Consider the following 22,299-nt stretch of genomic DNA (forward strand, 5'->3'; position numbering starts at 1 on the left):
GAAGCATTTGCCTATAGATCTGTAAGCCCTCGTGACTAGTGGTGTGCCTGAGTCAATCTTCTAGACAAGTAGCAGTAGGAATAAGCCTGAATGAATAAGAGACTGAATCCCAGGAGTGGAGTGCTCAATCCTGGCCCTTATCCAGCTGTCAGTCCAAATTATAAGAGGGTCTGGAAGGAGGTTGGTCAAATGTGAGGGCCTTTTATTGGGGGTGAAGTAATCATACCCCCAAAAAGCTGCTACCCTTTGACTAACTCCCAAGCCTCACTATTTTGCCTTTAAGCTGTTGTCTGGTGCATTTTCATCCTTAAAATGTTTGAAAAGCGCCCCCCGCCCTCCCCACACACTTTTAAAAAACGAGCTAAGGGGAAGCTACTGTTACCTGCTACGTAACAGCCCTGTGCCTATCTCCAACATGACCACCTTAGAAAGCCTCAAAGCATCATTCTTAGGAATGGAGAGCGAGGCCTTAGATTAGCGGAACCTTAAAAACCGGGGATGAGAGTCCAGACAGAAAGCGGACTTCCCACACCGCGCCGCATCTCACCGGGTTTAAGACTTCCGCCCCGCAGGGAACTTGCCTCACTCGGCACCCTCCACATCCGCCTAGATCTTAGTTCTGCGCAGTCTCCTGAAATTGTTTGCCGTCTCTATGGCAACCCGGTAGCTGGTGCCTGAAGATGGAGACCTTTGATTCTACCGAGGGATCTTGGTCGCGGTGAGAGCCGGCTGCAGGCGTTAGGGGACAAGGAAAGTCAGCGGACTTCCTCTGCTGAGCTTTTGACAACTTGATGCATTCGCTTTCTTTCAGATCTTTACCCCTACAGCCTAGCTCCGAAGGACAAGGGTCCTCTTCGGAACCGTGTCCTTCTTCGGATATTGGTCCCAGGTCGGCCCTGGCAGCTGCAACTGCAGCAGCTGTTGCAGCCACTGCAGCCGCCTCCACTGCCAAAGCAGCTGTATTATCTGTAAAGACCCAAACGCCCTGTTCTGAGCGAAGGCTTATCCTGGATCCCTCCTCCTCCGACAGTCTTCTTGGGAAGCCCTGCACTGGACCCAACTTTACCTACAAGATAGGCCATGAGAGACTTGCCTTTAAGCCTGACATTTACTGTGTTGCTCAGGATCCCTGTACTACAAACGATCTTAGCTCTGGCCCTGGCCCTGGCTCTAGCTCTGGCCCTGGCCCTGACTCTACTTCTGGCCCTGGCCCTGGCTCTACCTCTGGCCCTAGCCCTGGCTTTAGATATGGCCCTGACCCTGGCCCTGGCTTTAGATCTGGCCCTGTCCCTGGCTCTACCTCTGGCCCTGACCCTGGCTCTAGATATGTCTCTGTCCCTGGCTCTACCGCTGGCCCTGTCCCTGGCTCTAGATATGGCCCTGTTCCTGGCTCTAGAACTGGCCCTGTCCCTGGCTCTAGATATGGCCCTGTTCCTGGCTCTACCGCTGGCCCTGACTCTAGATATGGCCCTGTTCCTGGCTCTACCTCTGGCCCTGTTCCTGGCTCTACCTCTGGCCCTGGCCCTGGCTCTAGATCTGGCCCCGTCCCTGGCTCTAGATATGGCCCTGTTCCTGGCTCTACCTCTGGCCCTGTTCCTGGCTCTACCGCTGGCCCTGGCCCTGGCCCTGGCTCTAGATCTGGCCCTGTCCCTGGCTCTAGATATGGCCCTGTCCCTGGCTCTAGATATGGCCCTGTTCCTGGCTTTACCTCTGATCCTGTCCCTGGCTCTACCTCTGGCGCTGGTCCTGGCTCTAGATCTGGCCCTGTCCCTGGCTGTAGATATGGCCCTGTCCCTGGCTCTACCTCTGGCGCTGATCCTGGCTCTACCTCTGGCGCTGATCCTGGCTCTACCTCTGGCGCTGATCCTGGCTCTAGATATGGCCCTGTCCCTGGCTCTACCTCTGGCCCTGTTCCTGGCTCTACCTCTGGCGCTGGTCCTGGCTCTAGATCTGGCCCTGGACCTGGCTCTAAATCTGGCCCTTGTCCTGGCTCTACCTCTGGCCCTGGTCCTGGCTCTAGCTCTGGCCCTGGTCCTGGCTCTAGATCTGGTCCTGGCCATGGCTCTGGCCCTGGCTGTGGCTCTGCTCAAGGTACTGTTCCTACTAATTCTGGCCCTGGTCCTGCCTGTGACTCTGGGCCTACTGCAGACTTTGGCAATGACCCTGAGCTCAGTCCCTGTGCTCTTACAAGCTCCAGAAATCCTGGGGCAGCCCTGGCCCCTAATTATGCCTCCTGTAATAACTACCAACCCTGGGAGCCTCAGAAACAACCCTGGAAATTTTTGCCAGTCTCTGAACCTGCTGCCCAAGGGCTATGGAAGCCCTCCAAGGTTGAAGAAAAGTATAAGGTTCTCAATGAAACATTGCCTCGGGGCCGGTGCCTTCTCTACAACTGGGAGGAAGAGGTATTAAGGTTTTGACCTACTCCGTTTTCTTGAAGGCTGCCCGTTTCCTGGGGGAGGCAGTAGTGTATGATGAGAGTGGGTACCAGAAAGGATATCATGATCACTTAACTTGGGGCCCACAGAGAGCCACCAACCACCTGGATCAAGTCCCAAGCATGCAGGATGGCTCCGAGAGTTTCTATTTCCGGCATGGACACCAGGGACTGCTAACCCTGCAGCTACAGTCACCTCTACCCCTCAGCACCACCCAGAAAGACTCATACCAGCCCCCACGAAACCAGTATCAGCCAATTCGAGGTGTGAAGCATGAGGGAATGGGCCAGAAGGAGTCTATTAGAGAAAAAAAAGAGGAAGGAATTTCTGGTGGGATTATAGGTTGTCTAGTGGGTATAAGGGCAAAACCCTGTGATTTTCCTTCCCTTTCCCAACTTTGTTTATTCTTGGCCTGCTTCTTAACCAGACTCCCCCACTCTGTCCACTCCCTGCCCTCCCACAGGGAAGCGTGAAGCCATGCTGGAGATGCTCCTGTGCCACCAGATCTGGTGAGAGGCTGGGCGAAAGGGAAAGGGAAGGGGGAAGACAAAAACCAGGGAAGAATGGCTTTGATGCCCTTGTGACTATATAGTAAAGAGGTGCAGGCAGAGCAGGAACAGACAAAGAAGCACTTTGAGGTCGAGTCTGTGACACACCATGACTACCAAAAGGAGCTGGTGCAGGCAGGGCCTCCTGCCCCAACAAAGGTGAGAACCCACTCCACCCCAAATGTACAGCTGGGCTCTGGGGGACTATGGGAAAGCAGCAGACCCAGAAATTAAGAGACGGAGCTTCAGGCCAAGAGTTATTCAGTATTTCTCCCTCGCAGCCTCACGACTACTGTAAGGAGCAGCCTGAAACTTTCTGGATACAGAGGGCACCACAGCTACCGGTGTGTGAGGGTAACTAGATGTTGGGAGTGGAGGGACAAGGAGAGGAAGAGGTTGTTCTGTTCTGGCTCAGCAGAGAGTAGGATCTGCCCTCACTCTGGCCTTCCTGCAGGGTGTCAGTAACATCAAGACACTGGACACGCCATTCCGGAAGAACTGCAGCTTCTCAACACCAGTGCCTTTGTCCTTGGGGCAGCCTTTGCCCTATGAACCTGAGAATTATCCCCACCAATTGGGAGAAATCTCTTCTCTTGGCTGTCAGGGAAGAGGGCTGAGTGGCGGAGGGGGTAGAACTGTCTAAGGGTTGAGGGAAGTGAGATGTAGAATATGGAATCTATTTCTGTTTGTACTGGAGAGGTGGGAAGTGAATTCTGTCTGTACTTGGTGAAGGAACTTTACATAAAGGGTTCTTTCTCATCCTGAGTCTGTTAATTCATTGATTCCCTGTGTTTCCATATTCATACCTCATAACAGTTCCTTGGAGTTACCCTTACCCCAAACTATGACATCATGATTTTTTGTTTGTTTTATATTTGGCCAAAATATTCTGGTTTAGATACAGATATTTACAGAAGGTAGGGAAAAAGGGGACCAGGCCAGAGAGGGGCAGGTATATGTACAAGGCTGATCTGCAAAAGTCAACAACTTCCACATAAGGTAGGGTTTTTGTGCACGCTGGTTTCCATCTCATATGACAACGTCCATTTCTAGTATATGGAGAGATGATAGCCACTGCCTACCCAGGTACCAGCAGCAGGAGATTGTCTGACTTGAAAAGAATTGGGGTTTACAGAAGTCCAGCAGGTCCTTTCCGCTCTCCTAGGAGCCAGTAAGTTCGCATCTTTCCTTTTCCCTGGGAGCAGGGGAGTGGATATAATTCAGATTCTTTTATGTTATTCCCTTTATCTCCCTCTCTTCCCCATGATCCCCATAACCCCTTTCATCTTCCCTTTCCATGACCCCCTCCCCATGTCCTGCCATCACCTTCATCTCCACATCCCCCCGAAGCTCTAGCTGGAAGCATCCTAGTTCATCCAGGGCATCCTTGGTGGTAGAGGAGACATGGATCTTCAGGGCTGAGGTGGGATGGCGGAATGGTAGAAAGAATAAAAGAAAAGGTGAGAGAATTGGTGGTGTCAGAGAAAGTGTTACCCAATGACCACCCCTCAGGAGGCTCTCAGTCTTCCCAGTGCCCATGCACCAGAACCTAAATATGTCCAAGGATGGGGCAGTCAGGAACTGTGGTCTCAGACTGAGAGAGTTGAAGGAACTCTGAAAAGAAGAAAAGGGCAACACAGACTGAGACTGAAGCTGAGATTGAGGGCAAATGTCTCACCTTGACCATTAGACTCCATTCGGGAAGCAGTATTCACTGTGTCTCCAAAAAGACAATAACGGGGCATCTTCAGGCCAACGACCCCAGCACAGACAGGCCCTATGAGAACAAACAGGTTGGGAGAGCCTGGGAAAAGTGGATAATAGGGCTGGAGTGAGAGTTAACCTTACCCGTGTGGACCCCTATGCGTAGTCTTAGCTGGTCATGGGGTCGGTGGCGAATGCGGAAGGAAGAAACTGCATCCAGTAATGCTAGGGCCATGCGAGCAATTTCTGGGGCATGGCGTTGACCATTTCGGCCTGGGAGACCAGATACCACCATGTAGGCATCTCCAATCGTCTCTACCTAATTGAGAGAGGGATTAAAATATCACTTCTATCTGTATCAGTGGGACTAGGGAAGAGTAAAAGGAGACAAGCTGGACACCACTATGAGTCATCTGACAACATGGGAGGCCAGAACATTAACTAGAAAAATAAGTGCCATGGTCCTGAGAATATGGGGGGAAGGGGAAGTCAAGGGAATCTTTAAATCTTCCTGTTCCACCCCAGCACCTAGTGAATCCTTGGTAAACGTTTGCTGAATGGACACCCTGTTTGCAACAGAACATGGACAAATAGGCTCTGCTGTCAGGAAATGGGAAGCAAGAAAACAGGACTGACCTGAAGAGCTCAGAGGCTGGAGGAGGTCAAGCAGGCCCAGTGAAATGGGCCTCAGATAGCCTAAACTGTCAAAGGTAAGAAGGCAGTTGCTTGGTTTTGTTCATTGTACTGAAGCTGTGTAAGAGAATGTCCCTGTTTTTAGGAACTAGACACTGAACTGTTTAGAATAAAGAGGAACTACTGAAACTCACTCTCAAATGGTTCAGAAAATACATATATTTTAAAAAATAAAACAAATGGAGGGAAATGTAAAAAATTGGTGAATCTGAGTAAAGGGCTTATGGGAGGTCTTTGTTACAGTCATAACAGAGATGGTAGAGGAAATCCAAAGGGAAAGTACAGGAATGGATATTTATTATCTACACAATGTTAGGTACTTTCCACAATAAATCTATCCCCGTATTACAAATAAAACATCTGAGGCACAGGGAGCTTCTATTACTTGCCCAAGGTCACACAATTAGCCACAAAGCCAATATTCAAATCCAAATAGTTTTTACTCCCAAGTACAATAAAGCCCACCCTGTGCCAACGCAATGACTTCAACAAAAAGCTTTCACAACATGGCTTGTACCTCACCCCAATAAATCATTCTGTACCCACATCCTGTATGATTCCTCCATGTCTGGAGGGGATGGAGAGAAGAGAAAAGATGGATAGGCTGTATTTATACTCTAGAAAATTGTAGCAAATAGGGGCTAAATCTTATGATGGCTCCGATTAGGGAAGCCTTAGGATTCACAAGAAATTAGGATGGAAGGTACAGTTGGAGTGCCAGAGCTTCATTTGTCTACAAAGGGCACTCTGGAACTAGCATGCTGGAGGCTCAGGAGGAAAAATTGACCATGGAATAGGTAAGGTATGTGGGATTTAGGGAGACTGGGTTTTAAAGAGGTCTCAGTACGAGGGTAGCTCCAGTTCTCACCTTATAGACGTCAAAGTTGTCAATTATGGCATCAAAGCAGGTATACAGGTCATTAAGAAGTGTCACCACCTAATGGATGGGAAAGTTGAGGCCCTGTCACTCGTGTTCAACTTTCTAAGAATTCTTAACCCAAGAACCATAATAAGGTATGGGAACTCTAGAACAAATTAATCTTTCCTATTATCAAGGACCCCTATGCCCCAGTGAAGCTCCCCCAGGTCACTATCCCACCCCCTAATTTCACCCATGGCTCTCACCTGCATGGGGGTGCTCTCTGCTGACAAAGCTGTGAAGCCAACGATGTCACTGAAGTAGATGGTAACACTGTCAAAGGCCTCAGCCTGTACAGTCTCACCCCGTTTTAACTGCTCTGCCACTGAACTAGAAAGCAAGGGTACAGTTGGAGCCAAATTCAGAAAGAGGATGAGTCAGGGAGAAAGGAAAGGAGTATATGGCAGAATCAGAAATGAGTTCTAACATAAAAGCTAAGCCTGGAGGAGAAGGAAGGTGGCTGGGAAGACATTACAATCTAGCGCAAGGTAAGCTGTACAGGTGATGGGGGAGTGGAATGGGCTCCCTGGGGATGGTGGCTAAATGTCTCAAGTTGGGATTGTTCTACATATACTTGCTGGAGCAAATGCATGGTAGACCATGTCCTAAGAAGAAGGCAGCACAACTCATTTGGAGAGAGAATGAAAACAGTCTAGTCCTAAAGGCTCACTATGGCCGGATGTATCAAAGCAGTGTCTAAGAGTTGGGAGGTGAGTTCTCCGGAGATTGATGAGGCAGAATCCAACAGAGCTGAATATCAAAGGGAAAGTCAGTGATGGAAACAAAAGTCTTACTGGGGTAGAATTTGGTAGAGTAGAGCCTCAGCCTTGCGCTTCTCCTCCAGATAGGCCTGTGTGCGTTCCTCCACCAGCTTCTCCAGGTTATTGGCATACTGCTCCATGCGCAACAGGAGGTTGTCCAGTATGCTGGTGCCACCCTCCCTGGGGGAGGAGGCCAGAATATGGTACCTGCTCCAAGATTCTAAAGACTCCCAGGACTTTTCTACCCAACCCACCTTCTTCGCCCCAACCAACCCCACCTCATCCACTAAGCCTGATGAGGCTTCTATCCCTGGGGAGCCCCTGCCCCTCAGTGCCTTCTCACTTGTTAAAGCGGCGAATGAAGCACTTAATCTGTCCAAAGTCTGGCCGCTCAGCTGAGTCCTGGGCCCAACATCGCTCCATCAGCAAAACCAGTTCCTCATTCAATTGGGTCCGGTCAATGCTAGGCCGGAAATATGGCCGCTGACCATTTCTGACCTTCTGAACAATCTCTGAAGGTGATAAAAGGCTTGGGTGAAGAATAAGTCCCCTCAGGTAGAGGAGGCTGTGGGTAGTAGATTGACTCTCACCTTTGGGGCTGAGGTCCAGGCCCTCCAAGTAGAAAGGACCACTGCGAAGTGCTATCTCCTGTAAGATGATCCCAAAGCTATAGACATCAGCCTTCTGCATGCCTGCGGTTGGTAAGGAGTTCCCACTGAGCAGTTCTGGAGCAGTCCACAGCTTCTCTGAAAAGAGGGAACAGGCTGGCCAAGTCCTCAAAAGGGTATTCCCAAAACCACCTGGGCTCATTCCCATAATGCTCTCCATGTTACTGTCTCTCCATCCCCCTCTCCCACCCTACCTAGGAGGAAATGATCAGGGCTAGAGGAGCAATATAAAAGTGGGCTTGAGGGGTTGGAGGGAGGCCTCACTGGCATAGAGGGCGTGGCTGTCATCAGGTTCAGCAGTTGATCGGAAGCTGGCCAGGCCATAGTCTGTGATTTTGAGCACAAAACGACTATCCACCACACAGTTGGAGGACTTGAGACTTCCATGGAATGCAATAATGCTGTTATGGAGAAAGGCCATGCCCTGCAGGATACAGATCAAGTCATGGGGTTGGACCATTTCCGGCTTAGGATAACTCCTCTCCATGAGATGGGCTAGCTGTCTAAAGATCTTGGGACCATAAAAACAAGCTAATTGTGGAAAGACGCCTTTCCACCCCGGGAAGCAGGCAGAATAAAAGCCATCCCTTCTTTGTACCACATGCAATTTATTGGTATCCAGACGCCAGGGATAGGAGAAATGTTTACGAGGAGGGACAAGGGGTATCTCCTGTAAGATGAGGGATAATATCAGTTATTATCCCAGAAAGGGCAGTCAGTCTTCTGAGTAGTGAAGGGTACAGAACTATGAGGGTGAACTCCAAGAATGATATGACACCCATGTTGGCCTGAAATGCATAGCCACTACTTAGGAAGACACAGCTGGAGACTCAAGTATCCAGATTACCTAGATGCATCAAGGAAGACTAACTAGCTGTAAACTTTAATGTATACCTATGTGTAGGCAGGCAAGTCAGGATGGAGAAGGAAAGTGATCTACCAGAGGATGTTGGACCAGAGAGAAGTATAGAAAATAGTAAATTAGAAAAATCTGGTAAAAAAGAAAAACCTAGAAAATAGACAAAAGTATGACCTGGCCAGTTTGGCTCAGCTGTTAGAGCATCAGCCCTCGGACCAAAGAGTTGCGGGTTCAATTCCAGTCAAGGGCACGTATCTGAGTTGCATTTTTCCCTGGCCCTGTTCGGGGGGGTCGTGTGGGAGGCAACCAATCAATGTGTCTCTCTCACATCAATGATTCTCTCTCTCTCTTTCTCTCTCTCTCTCCCTCCCTCCCTCCCTCCTTCCCTCCCTCCATCCCTACCTCCCACTCTGTCTGGAAATAGGTGAAAAAATATCCTGGGTGAAGATTAAAAAACAAAAATAAACAAAAGTAGGAGAGAGTTGCCAAGCCAATGCAGAAGCATAAAACTTCTGGCCCCATGGGGCTGATGAGAGAAAACCTTTGCCTGTGAAGAACTATAAGGCAGGTCTGAAGAGAGCAGAATGGTGCTTCCCAAAATGAAACCCTGCGACCCACCTAAGTCAGTTCAGGTGGAATGGAAAGAGGATACAACATTTTGTATGCCAATCAAAACATCTGCCTAAATGTTTAGACTAAATTCATAACTCTAGTCTCTGTGACCTCTTCTTTTTTATTCCTTTTGATATCAACAGAACCTTTGGGAATCTCCAAATTTGTGAACACAGAAATGATTAGGCTTCTGCTTTGTTCTAAATCACTTTTCCATCAAATCACTGTTCTCTCAAGAGCCATATTTTTCTTATATTTATTATCATCACACCTCCATTTGGTCACTACATCAACTTTTTATCTTTCATTTGATGGCAAGCTTTCACACACACAAAAAAAATTTTTTAATAACCTCATGAGAATTAAGCAGAAAAATCAAAGCCGGCTTCAAGCGTGGTATGAATGATACACTAGGTGAGTTTATTGGCTATGGCACTTATTTCTAAACCCCTGTCCCACCCATGCAAGATTCAGATTTACACCCTTGCGAATCTATGGACCTCTGGGTGACCTAAAAATAGCTAAAATGTAGTATATCAGAAGATACCAAAGATTCAGTATAATTTCCCTTGATCTTAGTTTTACTAGTAAGTGCTCATTTTTGCATTTCAGTTTTCCTGAACACAAGAGTGGATATGCCAACTATTGGTCAGAGAATAAATTATGGGGAGGAAAACAAGAGATTAATATTTTTGGAGACCTCATTCATTTTTTTCCCTGCTGAGGGATTTTAATATAAGCTCTTGGAAGGCTAAAAAGAGAGTGAGAGAGATTTGAGATCTCTAGGGCAGAAAGACAAGAATTCTCCACAAATACAGGACTGTTTGTGGTAGATAAAACTCATTCCCCCCAGTTAAAGACCCCAACAACAGGAATAGGGAAAATGGAGAGTATGGGACTTTTAGGAACTAAAAGTATGGAACTAGAAGGAGAAATCATAAGCAAAGATAGAAAGATGGAGGCATTTTAAAGTGGATGAACTCCTAAAGGGAAGTAGGGACGACTCACCTTAACAAGGTCATTAATGAGTGAATAACGAAACATCCAGTCCAAGTTGATGCTGTCATTTTCCAGAATATCCTGGCAAGTGACATGAGATGGATTATGTGACTATCCTAGTCCCACTAGCTATCACCTGCAGAGAGTCCATGTACCTTTGGGTCTATCCCCACACCCCGTAATTTTCACCTGTCCCTCACCTGTAAACTCCCACGAGTACAATACTCAGTGACGACGCAAATGTTGGGAGGGTCTATGCAAGCACCAATGAAGCGAGTGAGATGGTTGAACTGAACATCTCTCATCTAGGGAAAAAATGGGAAGGAAAATAATTGAAAGAGCTAAAAATAGATATAGAAATCTACCACTATATGAGAAGATCTTTCTCTTAATTGTACTTACAACTGAAAGTCATTTATAAATGAACCTGCAGCCCTCCTAGCCAATTTCACTATTCCATGGTCCTCCCTTTCTCTTCCCCATCCCTATTCACCCCTTGCCCCCAACCCATATACCTTTACGTACATGTTTGAGTTCAAACAGAACCTGCCGGGTCAGCTCAATGCGCTTCTTATTCACATGCTTGATGGCGACAACATTTCCCTGATGGTGGGAGTGAAAAGGGAAAAGGAAAAAATTAGTATCAGAAGGAGTTTCTGGGGCTAGGAATACTGGAGAACTATGGGAGCATTTAGGAGCTTAGCTGGACATTATGAGGGGCAGATCATGGGAAGAGGTGACAGATGGGAATGAGACAGGATGAAATGGTGGGGACCAGAACAAGCAGATGACTGTTCACCTTGAAGTGACCGGTGTTGGCAAAGATCTGGTATTTCCCATGGGCTGTCATAAGCGAGCCGTAACTGGATCCCCGCTGGGGCCAAGGGCAACATGGAGGCGGAAGGATGAAAGGAACATTAGATGATGGTGGTAGTGCAGGGGCTATCATTACAGGCGAATGTGCTGGGAAAGGTCCAGGGTAAGAAAGGACAGGAACTCAAAGGAAAGCAGAGGGACAGCTGAGACAAGGGCTCACCAGTGACAGTGTGAGGCGACTGCCTGCACCTTTGTGGTATCGCTCTGAATTGCCAAATTGCAGCTCTTCCCAGCGAATGCGCCACAACATGCTAGCCAGCTCCTTCTCCAGCATCAGTTTTCTGTAAGGACTGCACACCTCAGTTGACTGGCAAGCCCAATCCTACCACCCCATAAACCAACAGTAGGGTTGCAGGGGCTTCTCTGTAGCTCCTGAAGCTGCAATGTTACACCTGAGACAGGACTGAGAGAGAAGGTTGCATTCTCGACGTATCTGACACATGTCCTGTGTTCATTTCGAAACACAGGAGCCGACGGTAAAAGTTTTTACTTAAGATAGTAGCATCCATGGAAAATTCACCTTTGCCCTTGTACAAGCCCGGTCAAAATCACTCTTTAGTTAGCATACCCAGTCTTGAACCAAAAGTGGGACCACAACACTGAGGCTAAAAGACAGCTAAAGAAAAAGGCTAGAGAGGAGGACATTAGGTCTAAGAGACCACCACCCACCCCACGTTCTAGGACCTCAGCCTAGAGGCTGTGGGGCGATGGGGAGGGAGCGCGTAGGTCTGTGGAAAGCCCAGAACTCACCGGAAAATGAGAAAGCTGGAAACACCGAACATGATGAAGGTGATTCCTGTGCCCAGCGCCACAATAGCCAGAGTTGAAAGTGGAGCTAAAGGGGAGAGGGGGGCCCTGAGAAAGACTGTGTGTGGCGTTGTAAGAATGGGGAGGGTGATGTGCTCAGCATGCAGGGAGTGGACATATTTCTTGAGGGAAAGAAGTAAAAAGGGGGTATAGAAGGGGAGCCGAGTAGAGCTAAGGTAGGGAGTCAGGGAGGACAGGGAGAAGAATGAAAAGTAAAGGGAGGAGGTATTGCTCCCAGTCCCTGCACACACCCACTTTTATCACAGGATGGGTCGTCCAAGTCAAAGGCACAGGGGGGATTGTCCAAGGGGGGTGCCCCTTTCACCCAGGGGATAGGCCGTCCTGTCCACCAAATCTGCTTCTCAGCTCCTGAGTAGTGGGCTGCAGGCTGTGAGGAAGGAGAGAACTGGGCCCATGGGCCTGCTCCCACCAGCCTCCTCCCCAAGACCCCCATGATTTGACTGCTCTTCTCCCCAACCTCCTACCCACCCAGGATGTAGCTCCAGCAGGGAAAATAAGTCCCTGCCTCTAGTACCTCTCATTCTGCCCCCACTGAACCCTTGAAAGCTGGACTTGCAGGGCCCACACTCTCCTCCTCGCCTCCTCCCCCATCACCTGAAAGTCCCCAGAATCCAGGTCTCCCATAGCCCACAGGACAAAATCAGTCTCCCGGTCATTGTTCTTGTCCATAACAACCAGTCCAGTTACACCTAAGACAGAAAAGCATAGCCTTTAACTTTGAGATCCACCTTAGGCTCCTCTCCTATCTCCACAGTCCCGCCACTTACCTCAGAGTCCGTCCCTGACCCCTGACCCCACTTTTTAAAAATTCTCACCGAGGATATGTTATTTATTTATTTATTTATTTACTTATTTACTTACTTAGAGAGAAAGGGGGGAGGGAGGGAGAGAGAGAGAGAGAGAGAAACATCGGTGTGAGAGAGATGCCTCCCATACACACCCCAACTGGAATTGAACCCACAACCTTTTGGTGCATGGGACAATGCTCCAACCAACTGAGCCACCAAACCAGGGCCCCTGACCCCACTTTTAATGTCTCCACCTCTGCCATGTTCTCTGATCCCTACTACTTCTCCTCCCTGCCCCAGTATCAGAATTTCTTCCTCACACTCCACTCCTGAGACTGATAACAGCCCTCTGGCCTCCATCTTGACCCTCTTTATTACCGTGGTATTTTCGTCCCTGCATTTTTTCCACAATTCGAAGTCCATCTTCCCGGGTGCCTCCTTCCTGTATTGTCTCGTTCAGGACTTCGGCATATAGCAGGATCCCATCATAGAAGCAGCCAGCGATGAGGTTCATCTAGGGGTGGTAACTTCAGATGTTCTCCAAACATCCCGCCAGGCCCCCTTCCCCATTGCTGGAGTCTCCTTCTACCTTTTCTCTCTTCTGGTTTGCTTTCCTCCCTCCTCTCATTCCTAAGGTGCCATCCCTACCTCACTGGACACTGGGGCAAAAGGAAAATCCTGGATGGAAATAGCCCCCAAATTAGGGCTGGCTCCATGACTGTGGCTTAAAACCGAGTTAGGAAGAGGAGCCTTCCCTCAAAGCCTGGCCTGATTCTCAGGAAAGAGAGATCTACTTACCAGGGAGGGGGCCAGCTCCACACCAAAATCTTCCCGGGCTCTTATCAGCAGACGATTCTGGAATTCCTGATACTCCGGATTTGGAGGTTCTCGGTATGTGATGACCAACACCGTCTGTACCAGGAGCACAGGGGGAAGAGTGAACAGGATATTCAAGATGGGCATTAGGGGAAGACAGAGAGCAGGATAGGAAAATGTGGTGAAACACAGATGATGTCAAATGTACACGGATGAGTCTGAAGGCTAAAAAAATACTAAACTCTATGTTGTGTGCCTGTGTGTGTGCTGGGGGGGGGGTAGTATGTATAATGTGTATTTAATAAACCTAGGGAGAGGGAGTGGCATGCCTCAATAAAAGGTAGATAGGATGGTTCTGGGATGGTGGAGTCTGGGGAACAGATGAAGTCAACTCCATCCCTAAAAGCCCACCTCTCATCTTCCTGAAGCCTCTACCACTGCCTAGGCCTCCTAGCAGGGCTGCCCATCCTTGCTGGGTACCTGTTCACTGTCAAGGGCACCACTGGTCAACAGCTCCTCTCTGAGATGTTAATTACTGTTAATGTTGTCAATAAAATATTTACATTTCCGTTTGGGACATTTGAACACATGCCTCCACCCAGTGCATCAAAGAAATTTCAGGTCCTATGACAAATGGGGGAAATACTTTGAGACAGTGATTCCATCTGTGAAAAGCCATGAGCCCATTCATTTAATGTGTGTGGAACACCTACCATAAGCGGTCCTGCGTACTGGCGGTCTCACACGTCACTAAGTAATAGACATGTGTCAGAGAAAACACAGTCACACTCCTACACACATTTCATAGATAAGCTAATGATACATCGGGTCTCAACCACGCACACATCTCACTGGCCACAAGTCAGTGGGTGTCTGTCTCTCACTGGGGTGTCTGCCTCGCTCCCACTGGCCCCACACATGTCCTCTTTCTTAGCTGGTGGACATGTTAGCCTCGACCTCTACCCCAGTCCTCCACAATCACTGAGACCAGCCTCTGCCTTGGACAGGAAACTGGCTCTGCAACTTTGGGGAAAGACTTCAGATCAATATATATTGTGAAATATGACACTGTAAAATGACAAATTTAAATCTAGTAATTTCTACCAGCTTTGTTCATTCCTGTCACAGAAAGCACATATAGACCATAGAGATACTAAATACATCACATATGATCTATTACACATCAATTCATTCCAGTTAGGAAATAATGAAGTCAGTTTCTAATGAATGTACATTCCTTATACTAGACTGGAGTTTGCTTTATGATGTAATTATTCTTTTTTTTTTTTTTTTATCCTCACCCGAGGACATTTTTCCATTTTTTGTTCAGATAGAGCGGGAGGGAGAGAGAGAGGAAGAGAGAGAGAGAGAAACATCGATGTGAAGGGACACATCGAGTGGCTGCCACCCGCACGACCAACCAGGGCCGGGGACAAACTGCAACCGAAGTACGTGCCCTTAGCGGGAACCGAACGCGGGTCTCTCCGGACCGCAGGCCGACGCTCTAACCGCTGGCCAGGGCTGATGTAATTATTCTTACTGGAGCATTTGGATGCTTGATCACACACTTCTAGTACTCTCCTGCTCTCGGGCAAAATTAAAAAGGAGAGAGGGACTGAGGATGGGGTTGGAAGGGTTCGTTCAGTAACACCTGTTCCAAGAATAAAAAAAAATAAAAAATAAAAAATAGAAGGGAAGGATATTGTTGACAAACAATGTAAAACGTCAATAAAAGACCTGGGAAAGATCAGGTGTAACACAATTTATGTTTCAATATTAAGGCTAATGCTAGGTTTTTAATGCCTTTTACACATTTAGTAATCTTAGAGAGGTGTGTTTGTTTGCTAAACAAGTAGTTCTCCAACTTCTTGTTCTCATGACCCTTTTACACCTATCAAAAATTACTGAGGACCCCAAAGAGCTTTTGTTTATTTGGATTGTATCTCTCATATTTACAATATTAGAAATTAAAACTGACATTTTTAAAACACAAGCACACTTCCCATAGCTTCCAGGGTGATGACATCATCGCACGTCACATAGCCTCTGGAAAACTCCACTGCACACTCATGGAAGAATGAGAGTGACAGAGGCAAATAACATCTTAGTATAATTTCTAAAGTAGTTCTGACTTCATGGTTCCCTAAAAGGATTTCAGGAGTCCCCATTATCCCAAGACCACACTTTAAAAACTGCTATGCTAGACTCTGTTTTGCTGTGGTTACTAGCAATGAGAGAGAGAAAGAAGAGAGAGAGAGAGAGAGAGAGAGAGAGAGAGAGAGAGAGAGAAGGAAGGAAGGAAGGAAGGAAGGAAGGAAGGAAGGAAGGAAGGAAGGAAGGAAGGAAGGAAGGAACTCCAAAGAGTTTCTGGTGCTTGTGCAGCGGTTAAAGAGAAGAAGGTGAAGGTAAGTAATCATGTCCCATTTCACAGTGGACCCCATGTGAACAGACAAACAAAACAGAACAAAAGCAAAGGCTGCTGGAAATGGGTTTATCAGTGAGCGGAGGCCAGGGGTGCACCTAGGAAATGTGCAAGGGCAGCAGATGCCTGCCTCTGCCTGTGGGCCCACCCACAGGGCGACCTGCTCCAGCAGCCACAGGAGGCCCTGACAACTGTGGCTTAAAAAGACAAAGGAAGGTCTCCTGAAGACATTCAGCCTTTTACACGCCCTTGGTTTAGTGCTTATTCTATTCTAGCCGCTGGTGTCCTCCATATGTAACCCAATAGCATGCTGGTCACTGAGGCTGTGACCTCTACCTGCGTTTCTGACCTGTAGTCCTCAAATGCTCAGCCTGGGCCTCTGGATCTTTAGAGCCTGGTCATTTGCTTTAGTTCCACTGCATCTGCTTATTCTTGCCTGTCTGGGGGTGATCATCTTGGTTTATAGTACCTGCCAGCTCTACCCGTATCTAGACGAGTTCCTAGCCCTCTCCCTGCTCTCCCCAACATACACCTTAATTCAATCCAACAAACAGGTGCTCGGCACAGGGAATACAAGGATGAACAGGATCCCTGCCTCAAGCAGCTAACCAACATGAACTGGACCTTTCCTTGAGCATGAGACCCTCCTGGAAAAACTCTGAGCATCTGTATCAAGGACTCCTTGCCTCTACTACCACTCCTTTCAGACTGGCCTGGTTTTGGACCCCAGTGGGTCAGATATCTCTGGGGTAGGGAACTCTGCTCTTTAATCCTTGCCTGGAGCTGACCACCCAACTTCCCTTACCCCAGCCCTGCTTCAGCTTTGGAAAAAGATGAGAAAAGTACCAGAAGACACTTTATCACCCCATCACCCCACCCCACCCCAAAGCCTTGGTTTTCCCCTCCATGTATTTTTCTTTTTTAAATGTTTTTATTGATTTTTTTAAAGAGAGAGGAAAGGAGAGATAGAAACATCAATCTGAGAGAGAAACATCGATCAACTGCCTCCTGCACGTCCCCCACTGGGGTTTGAGCCCGCAATCCAGGCATGTGCCCTGACCAGGAATCGAACCGGGACCTCTCAGTCCATGGGACAACGGTCAATCCACTAAGCCACACCACACCACACCAGCTGGGCCCCCTCAGCATATTCTTGACTGCCTGTTTCCCCTCTGTTGTGTTGTATGCAAACTACCCTCTTTGTTTTTCTGTCTAAATAATATCTACAATGAGTGGGAGAACTGAGAATCAATTTATATAATTGATTGTTAATTGACAAGATCCCTACTCCACCTTAAGTGGGGCTATACTAGACTGCTATTGGGCCCCATGGCTGATAGAAATTCTCACACAAGAAATAAAGATGTTTCTTCCACAGAAAGAAATACATCCCAAAGGCTATGAAATCCTCCATCCGGGAGGGTCTTAGGGACCTTCCTTGATCAAACTAGCTAAAACCCAATACCCTTGTTATTTTCTTCTTTTACCAGTCTATTGTTGTTGTTGTTTTTTTAGTAACACATCACAATGTATTCTATATTTGTATTTATTTGCTTAATGTATGTCTATCCTACTAAATGTAAGCTCCAAAAAGGCAGGGACTGGTATACAGTGGAGAACATAACTATATCTGATATGTTCTCCACTGTATACCAGTACCTAACACAGTGATTGGGACATAATAGCTACTCAACAAACACTAATAGAATAAGTTAGTCTTCAAAGGAATCAAACACTGACTGAATAATGTATAAGTTCTATAGTAGATGGAGTTAAGCACAAGAGTAGAAAACAGTCTAACCTGGGTTTCATGGATTGTTTATCAGTCTGAATCTTGAAGAATATGTAAGCATTACCCAAATGTACAAAGGTGAGAAGGTTGTTTTAGGCAAAAGTTATGACATAAACAGAACCTGTCCTACCACTGCCTGTATCCAAGTGTGACGGTCACAAACTCATACTCAGGCACGCAAACAAATCATGTCATTCAGTCAGGCACACATTAGTCAGCCACAATCACATATATAAATCTTACTCATGAAATCTTATTCATTGGAGAAGATGGCCACCTAAGTCCAGCGCTATACACATCTACTTAGAGTAAAACAATCTGCAGACTGAAAGGACTTTGAGGTTATCCCATACACCAACTCAAGTCCTTTTTGGGAAAAGGAGGGGTATGGATAAATAAATAAGAAATACTTATGTACCTAAGTTAGTGAAAAATTGGTGAGAGGATCAGGGAACAATTGATGGGTATGATCTTGGGAGGCGGAGATTGGGGGGAAGGGGAGGAAGAGTATTCCAGACAAAAGAATCAAAGAGCATGAAGGTCGGATAGGGAGTGGAAGGGGCAGGGAGTCCCAGGGGTCAGGGGCTGGAGTGCTTGGCATGAAGGGCGCCAGGAGGTAAAATAGAAAAAGTAGGTTCAAGACCGACTGTAGAAGGTCTTAAATGAAATAATAAGGAGTTGGGACTTAATTCTGTAGGAAATAAGTCATTGAAAGTTTGGCTAAGAGAAGTGAAATGAACAGAGTCTTGTCAATTCTCCCTACAAATTGTTTCACAAATCCATTTATTTCCATTCCTGCTATCATCACCCTAGTTCAAGATCATATCACTTCATTCCATTCTAACTTATGACAGGTGGTCTCACTGCCTCTAGCCTCCTCTTCTTCCAATCCAACCTGATTGTCACTATATTTTTCTTCACACACAAAAAAAGATCAAGGACTCACATTCAAGTCCAAGTGCCTTAATCTTAGGTTCAGAGTTCTCCTTAATTTGATTATACCTTTGCAACATTATTTCATATTTCTACTTCAGGTGAACCCTTCTTTCTTGTCAGGTCAGTATCTCCTTGATCCCCCAAACATGCCCATTCCAATCTTTTTCTTTTTGCTCAGGCTGCCTGGATCCTCACTCTCACTCTAAGTAAGAATATGACATCTATCTTTAAAGTCACAATAGAGCCTCACTTCCTTTATAAAAGCTATTCCTGACCCCAGCCACACTGATTCTCCCTCCTCTGAACCACAAAAGTTCTTAGTGTCTGTTCCAGGACACATAATCATATCTTTTCTCACACTTGTGTCTAATTGTATCACATCATGCCTCACCTCTCCAGAAAGGGGGGAAGCCCTCCTACCAGCTGGGACCAAATCTTTTCCTGAACTCTTCTCCCCCACACTATAGTCTACTACAGGAGCTTAGGAAAGTCGGTGCTCTGGGATATTGAGAGGTAGCCTTGGTAGACACACTAAAAAAAGAGTCACAAAGGTGGAGGAATAAGAAAGAATGATACTAAACTAGAAAAGTCTCTGTTCATTTCACTCCTGCAGCTCACAACTCCTGCCCTGTTTCTGGAGTCTTGTGAGAGACAGAATCTCCAAAGAAGCTCCACTTCCCCCACCTCCTTCAAGTCTGGCTTAAATGATACCTGAAAGGCCTCTCTGAGGGCCTGGGCCTGTTCCCAGGTGCGATTGTCCTGCCAGGGTCGGCCTGCACGGAGACTCTCCCCAAAGACATCCAGGTAAAAGAAGACATAGTCCCCATTGGTCAGGTTCTCCCTCTGGGCCTGAAGCAGGATCTCATGCAGCATCTCCAGAGGGCCGCAGATATATACAACTGGGAGCAGGTATACAACAGAGGGGCACCCTGAGAACATATTCAGGTCGCCAAACAGCCCCCTCTCTGAAACCATCTGCATTTCCATCTTTAGCAAGGAAGAAAGTGCCCTAACCTATCAACCACCCAACAGATGCTCCCCATCCCTCCCCCTTGGAGTCTGTGTCATAAGTACCCTGGGGCTGTATGGACCATCTGGCAGAGGTCAGAGCCTGACTCCAGACCCCAGAGGAAGGGAGCTATCAGACTGAAGCCCCACCTCTTCCCAGACCCCTGCCTGCTGGCCCTCACCCAGCCCTCCTCACTCCCCATCTCTGCCCTGCCTTTCCCTAGGCTCAAAGGCACTGGGTGCTCAGAATTTCTCAGTGTGAGCTTTACTTGTCTTTCCCAATCCAATCTGCTGAACCTCAAAGCCCATTTATAAAGTCATCACTATTTTAGTGATTTATCATAGACCCACACTATAAGGGGTCTCGGTACCCCAGTCTGAGAAGTCTGTGCTCACAGATAGTCATACATTTTGAAGTGGCCATCAACCTCATTCACTATTCTAGGGCAGTCATGTTGCTCCCCAAATTCCATTTCCCCCAATCCCACATTCTCCCCTGACACAAGCTGCACCCCTCAAACTATCTCATTTCTTGTTTACATCTGCCTATGGCATCAGCAAGCTCCCCTATTATAATGCCATAGCCCTCACACAGGTGCTCTGTCCACATGTGCTTCTAGAGCCCAACCACCACAAACAGCTCCTCAATGCCTATCTCCATCTACAGTTCCCCAGTGCTGAGCTCCAAGAATACAGCAACCCTCCTCCCCTGACCCTAAATTAGCCCGGGCCACACTCACTGCGCCCGTTGGACCGGATGAAGTGGGTGGCCTGCTCAGGACCCCCTGGCTCACGGGCATACACGTGGTGCTGCACACTGAGGTTGCTGCCCTGCAGGGCCTCAAAGACGCCCTCGATGGTGAAGTAGTGAGGCCGGTCATCTGTGCGAGCATCCAGATACAGCAAGGCAGCACGGGTAGTCCAATTGAAGTGCCCGTGTAATGTCACTACAAACTCACCCAGCTTGGGAGCAGAGGGGCCAGTGCGCACCAGGGTACGATAATGCTCATTCTTAGCCGCAAAACCAGAGGCCACAGCACCCGCCGTCAGCAAGGGAAGGCGCCAATGTGAGGCAAAGCGGGCCACAGAGGCAGCGGGGTACACGCAACCAGGGCCCAACAGAAGGTCAGGGTCATGGTACAGCTTGAGGTCCACAGCGCGCAGTGGTGCCAGGTACTCAGAGCAGGCGCCATCTAGTTCAGAGCTGACAAACCGCAAGTCCACGGGCAGTGCCCTGCCCAGAGCCTCCACAGCTAGTGCCACAGCGGGACCCACCCGTGGCCAGGCCCAGGCATAGCTCAGGTTGTGTTCTGGCAGCACCACTGCCAGCGTCAGGTTCCGCGCCAAGGGAGGACGCACCCCACCTGCCAGGGCTGCCACCAACAGCAGGAGTGATGGCAGTGCCATGAGGAGAAAGCAGCAGCCCCACCACCCCCAGAACCTGGGGCCACTCTGGCCTACCCTGGAGGCGCGAGCACCGCCCAGCCTGGAGCCTGGGGAATATGGCCAGGAAGAGAAGTGGGGATCAGCTAGATAGGCAGGAGTCAAACGTGTTGGGGTGGGAAAGGAAGAGATGGAGGAAGGCCCAGGGGAGTGGGTAAGGAGTGGGTCCCTGCCTAGGGCAAGGGCTGAGCACTAAGGGCAGGGTGGCGGGAGGAGGGAGGGACTCAGAGGGCTGCGACTGGGATGGGGGCAGTTAGAGGTGAAGTAGGTTTTTGAATCTAAAGTTAAGAAGGAAAAGGGGTGGGACGGGGTGGGGGTTGGGGGGGAGACTGATACAAAGAAAAGGCCTGGGGGGACCTCACAGCTGAAGGGGCTAGGAGGGCAGAGAGAGGCAAAAAGGTGGACCAAGGGGGTAAGGTGGGAGGGTGCCCGCACCGCGGAAGGACTGGGACCATGGGCAGGCGGGGAGCGAAGCAAGGCCTGGGCCGGAGGGGAGAGAAAGGCAGGGGTAAATCTCCCTGTGAAGGCTTCTCCTGAAGCTCCAGCTTGGACTAACGGGCCCAGGGCGCTGGTCCCATCCGGAGCTGCGGCGGCCCCACCCGTGTCCCAGCTCCGCTCTGCTCCGCTCCTCCTGGGCCCGGGCTGCAGGCGCTGCCCGGCGCTTCCTCCCGCCCCCCGCCTGGGCCCCCGGGCGCGCCGCTCGTCCAGGTCAGGTCGCCGCGGCCCGGCCCGTCCCCGCTCGCTGCGCCGGCGGCGGCGGCGGCCGAGTGTGACTCCCCGGGCAGGCCGCCCGCCCCCACCCCCGCCCGCGCCTTCCCCGCCCCCTCCCCGCGGCCCCTCCTCCTCCCCCTCCCGGCCCCACCCTCCGGCGCCTGCTGTCTCCCAGCCTCCACCCCCCAACAGGGTGCCAAGGGACCTCCCAGGTCTCAAACCCACCCGATGACAACTCCGGGGCTCCTCACAGGGCCTCTCAGGCCGGCGAGGTTTCCGTGCGTCCCTTCACTTTAAGGGCCTACCCTGTCTCCCCCAAGCCCCTGGGCTCTCTCTCATCTCACACTTTTCTATCAGCCCGGAGCCTCTCTTCCCACCCCTCAGTATCCCTCTCTTGTTAAGGTCCCCTCTCTTAATTCTGCTGTGTCCCTCACATACTCCAGTCTCTGGGAAGCAGTCAGGAATCCCCAAATATTTG

General features: G+C 48.9%; 2 protein-coding genes across 3 annotated transcripts; one reads left to right on the top strand and one right to left on the bottom strand.

Annotated features, from left to right (window-relative positions):
* The first annotated feature begins 791 nt into the window (after positions 1–791).
* On the top strand, positions 792–3,629 carry SPAG8 (sperm associated antigen 8). The gene is made up of 9 exons (XM_036261773.1): positions 792–1,173; positions 1,252–1,632; positions 2,011–2,073; positions 2,149–2,405; positions 2,528–2,702; positions 2,902–2,947; positions 3,031–3,145; positions 3,268–3,330; positions 3,441–3,629. The coding sequence occupies exons 1-9, from the start codon at positions 792–794 to the stop codon at positions 3,627–3,629; spliced, it is 1,671 nt and encodes a 556-aa protein (XP_036117666.1).
* A 221-nt stretch (positions 3,630–3,850) lies between these two features.
* Positions 3,851–21,888, bottom strand: NPR2 (natriuretic peptide receptor 2). Of its 2 annotated transcripts, XM_036260815.1 has the most exons (22): positions 20,408–21,888; positions 19,371–19,558; positions 13,492–13,605; positions 13,072–13,207; positions 12,500–12,594; positions 12,140–12,272; positions 11,828–11,912; positions 11,238–11,358; positions 11,001–11,075; positions 10,727–10,804; positions 10,402–10,506; positions 10,211–10,282; positions 7,996–8,155; positions 7,654–7,809; positions 7,407–7,575; positions 7,097–7,243; positions 6,509–6,632; positions 6,252–6,320; positions 4,835–5,009; positions 4,665–4,763; positions 4,313–4,404; positions 3,851–4,181 (listed from the first exon to the last, which is right to left on the bottom strand). In XM_036260815.1, exons 1-22 carry the CDS (start codon positions 21,072–21,074, stop codon positions 4,116–4,118), a joined length of 3,126 nt encoding a protein of 1,041 aa, XP_036116708.1. In that variant the 5' UTR covers positions 21,075–21,888; the 3' UTR covers positions 3,851–4,115. The 2 variants fall into 2 exon arrangements, with proteins under 2 accessions (XP_036116708.1, XP_036116709.1); XM_036260816.1 differs by lacking the exon at positions 11,001–11,075 and having other exon boundaries at positions 3,872–4,181; positions 20,408–21,387.
* Between the last annotated feature and the right edge of the window lie 411 nt (positions 21,889–22,299).

The sequence above is a fragment of the Molossus molossus genome, unplaced genomic scaffold (genome assembly GCF_014108415.1).
Source record: "Molossus molossus isolate mMolMol1 unplaced genomic scaffold, mMolMol1.p scaffold_m16_p_14, whole genome shotgun sequence".
Classification (NCBI taxonomy): Eukaryota; Metazoa; Chordata; class Mammalia; order Chiroptera; family Molossidae; genus Molossus; species Molossus molossus.

Excerpts from the sequence above, each read along its gene's own strand:
- SPAG8 (XM_036261773.1), top strand. The coding sequence starts at position 792 with ATGCATTCGCTTTCTTTCAGATCTTTACCCCTACAGCCTAGCTCCGAA. Across the intron at positions 2,074-2,148 it reads TGGCCATGGCTCTGGCCCTG|ACTTTGGCAATGACCCTGAG; the intron begins GCTGTGGCTCTG and ends GGCCTACTGCAG. Across the intron at positions 2,703-2,901 it reads CCAGTATCAGCCAATTCGAG|GGAAGCGTGAAGCCATGCTG; the intron begins GTGTGAAGCATG and ends GCCCTCCCACAG.
- NPR2 (XM_036260815.1), bottom strand. The coding sequence starts at position 21,074 with ATGGCACTGCCATCACTCCTGCTGTTGGTGGCAGCCCTGGCAGGTGGG. Across the intron at positions 12,273-12,499 it reads TGGATTCTGGGGACTTTCAG|CCTGCAGCCCACTACTCAGG; the intron begins GTGATGGGGGAG and ends CCTTCCTCACAG. Across the intron at positions 10,507-10,726 it reads TTCTGTTTGAACTCAAACAT|ATGAGAGATGTTCAGTTCAA; the intron begins GTACGTAAAGGT and ends TTTTTTCCCTAG.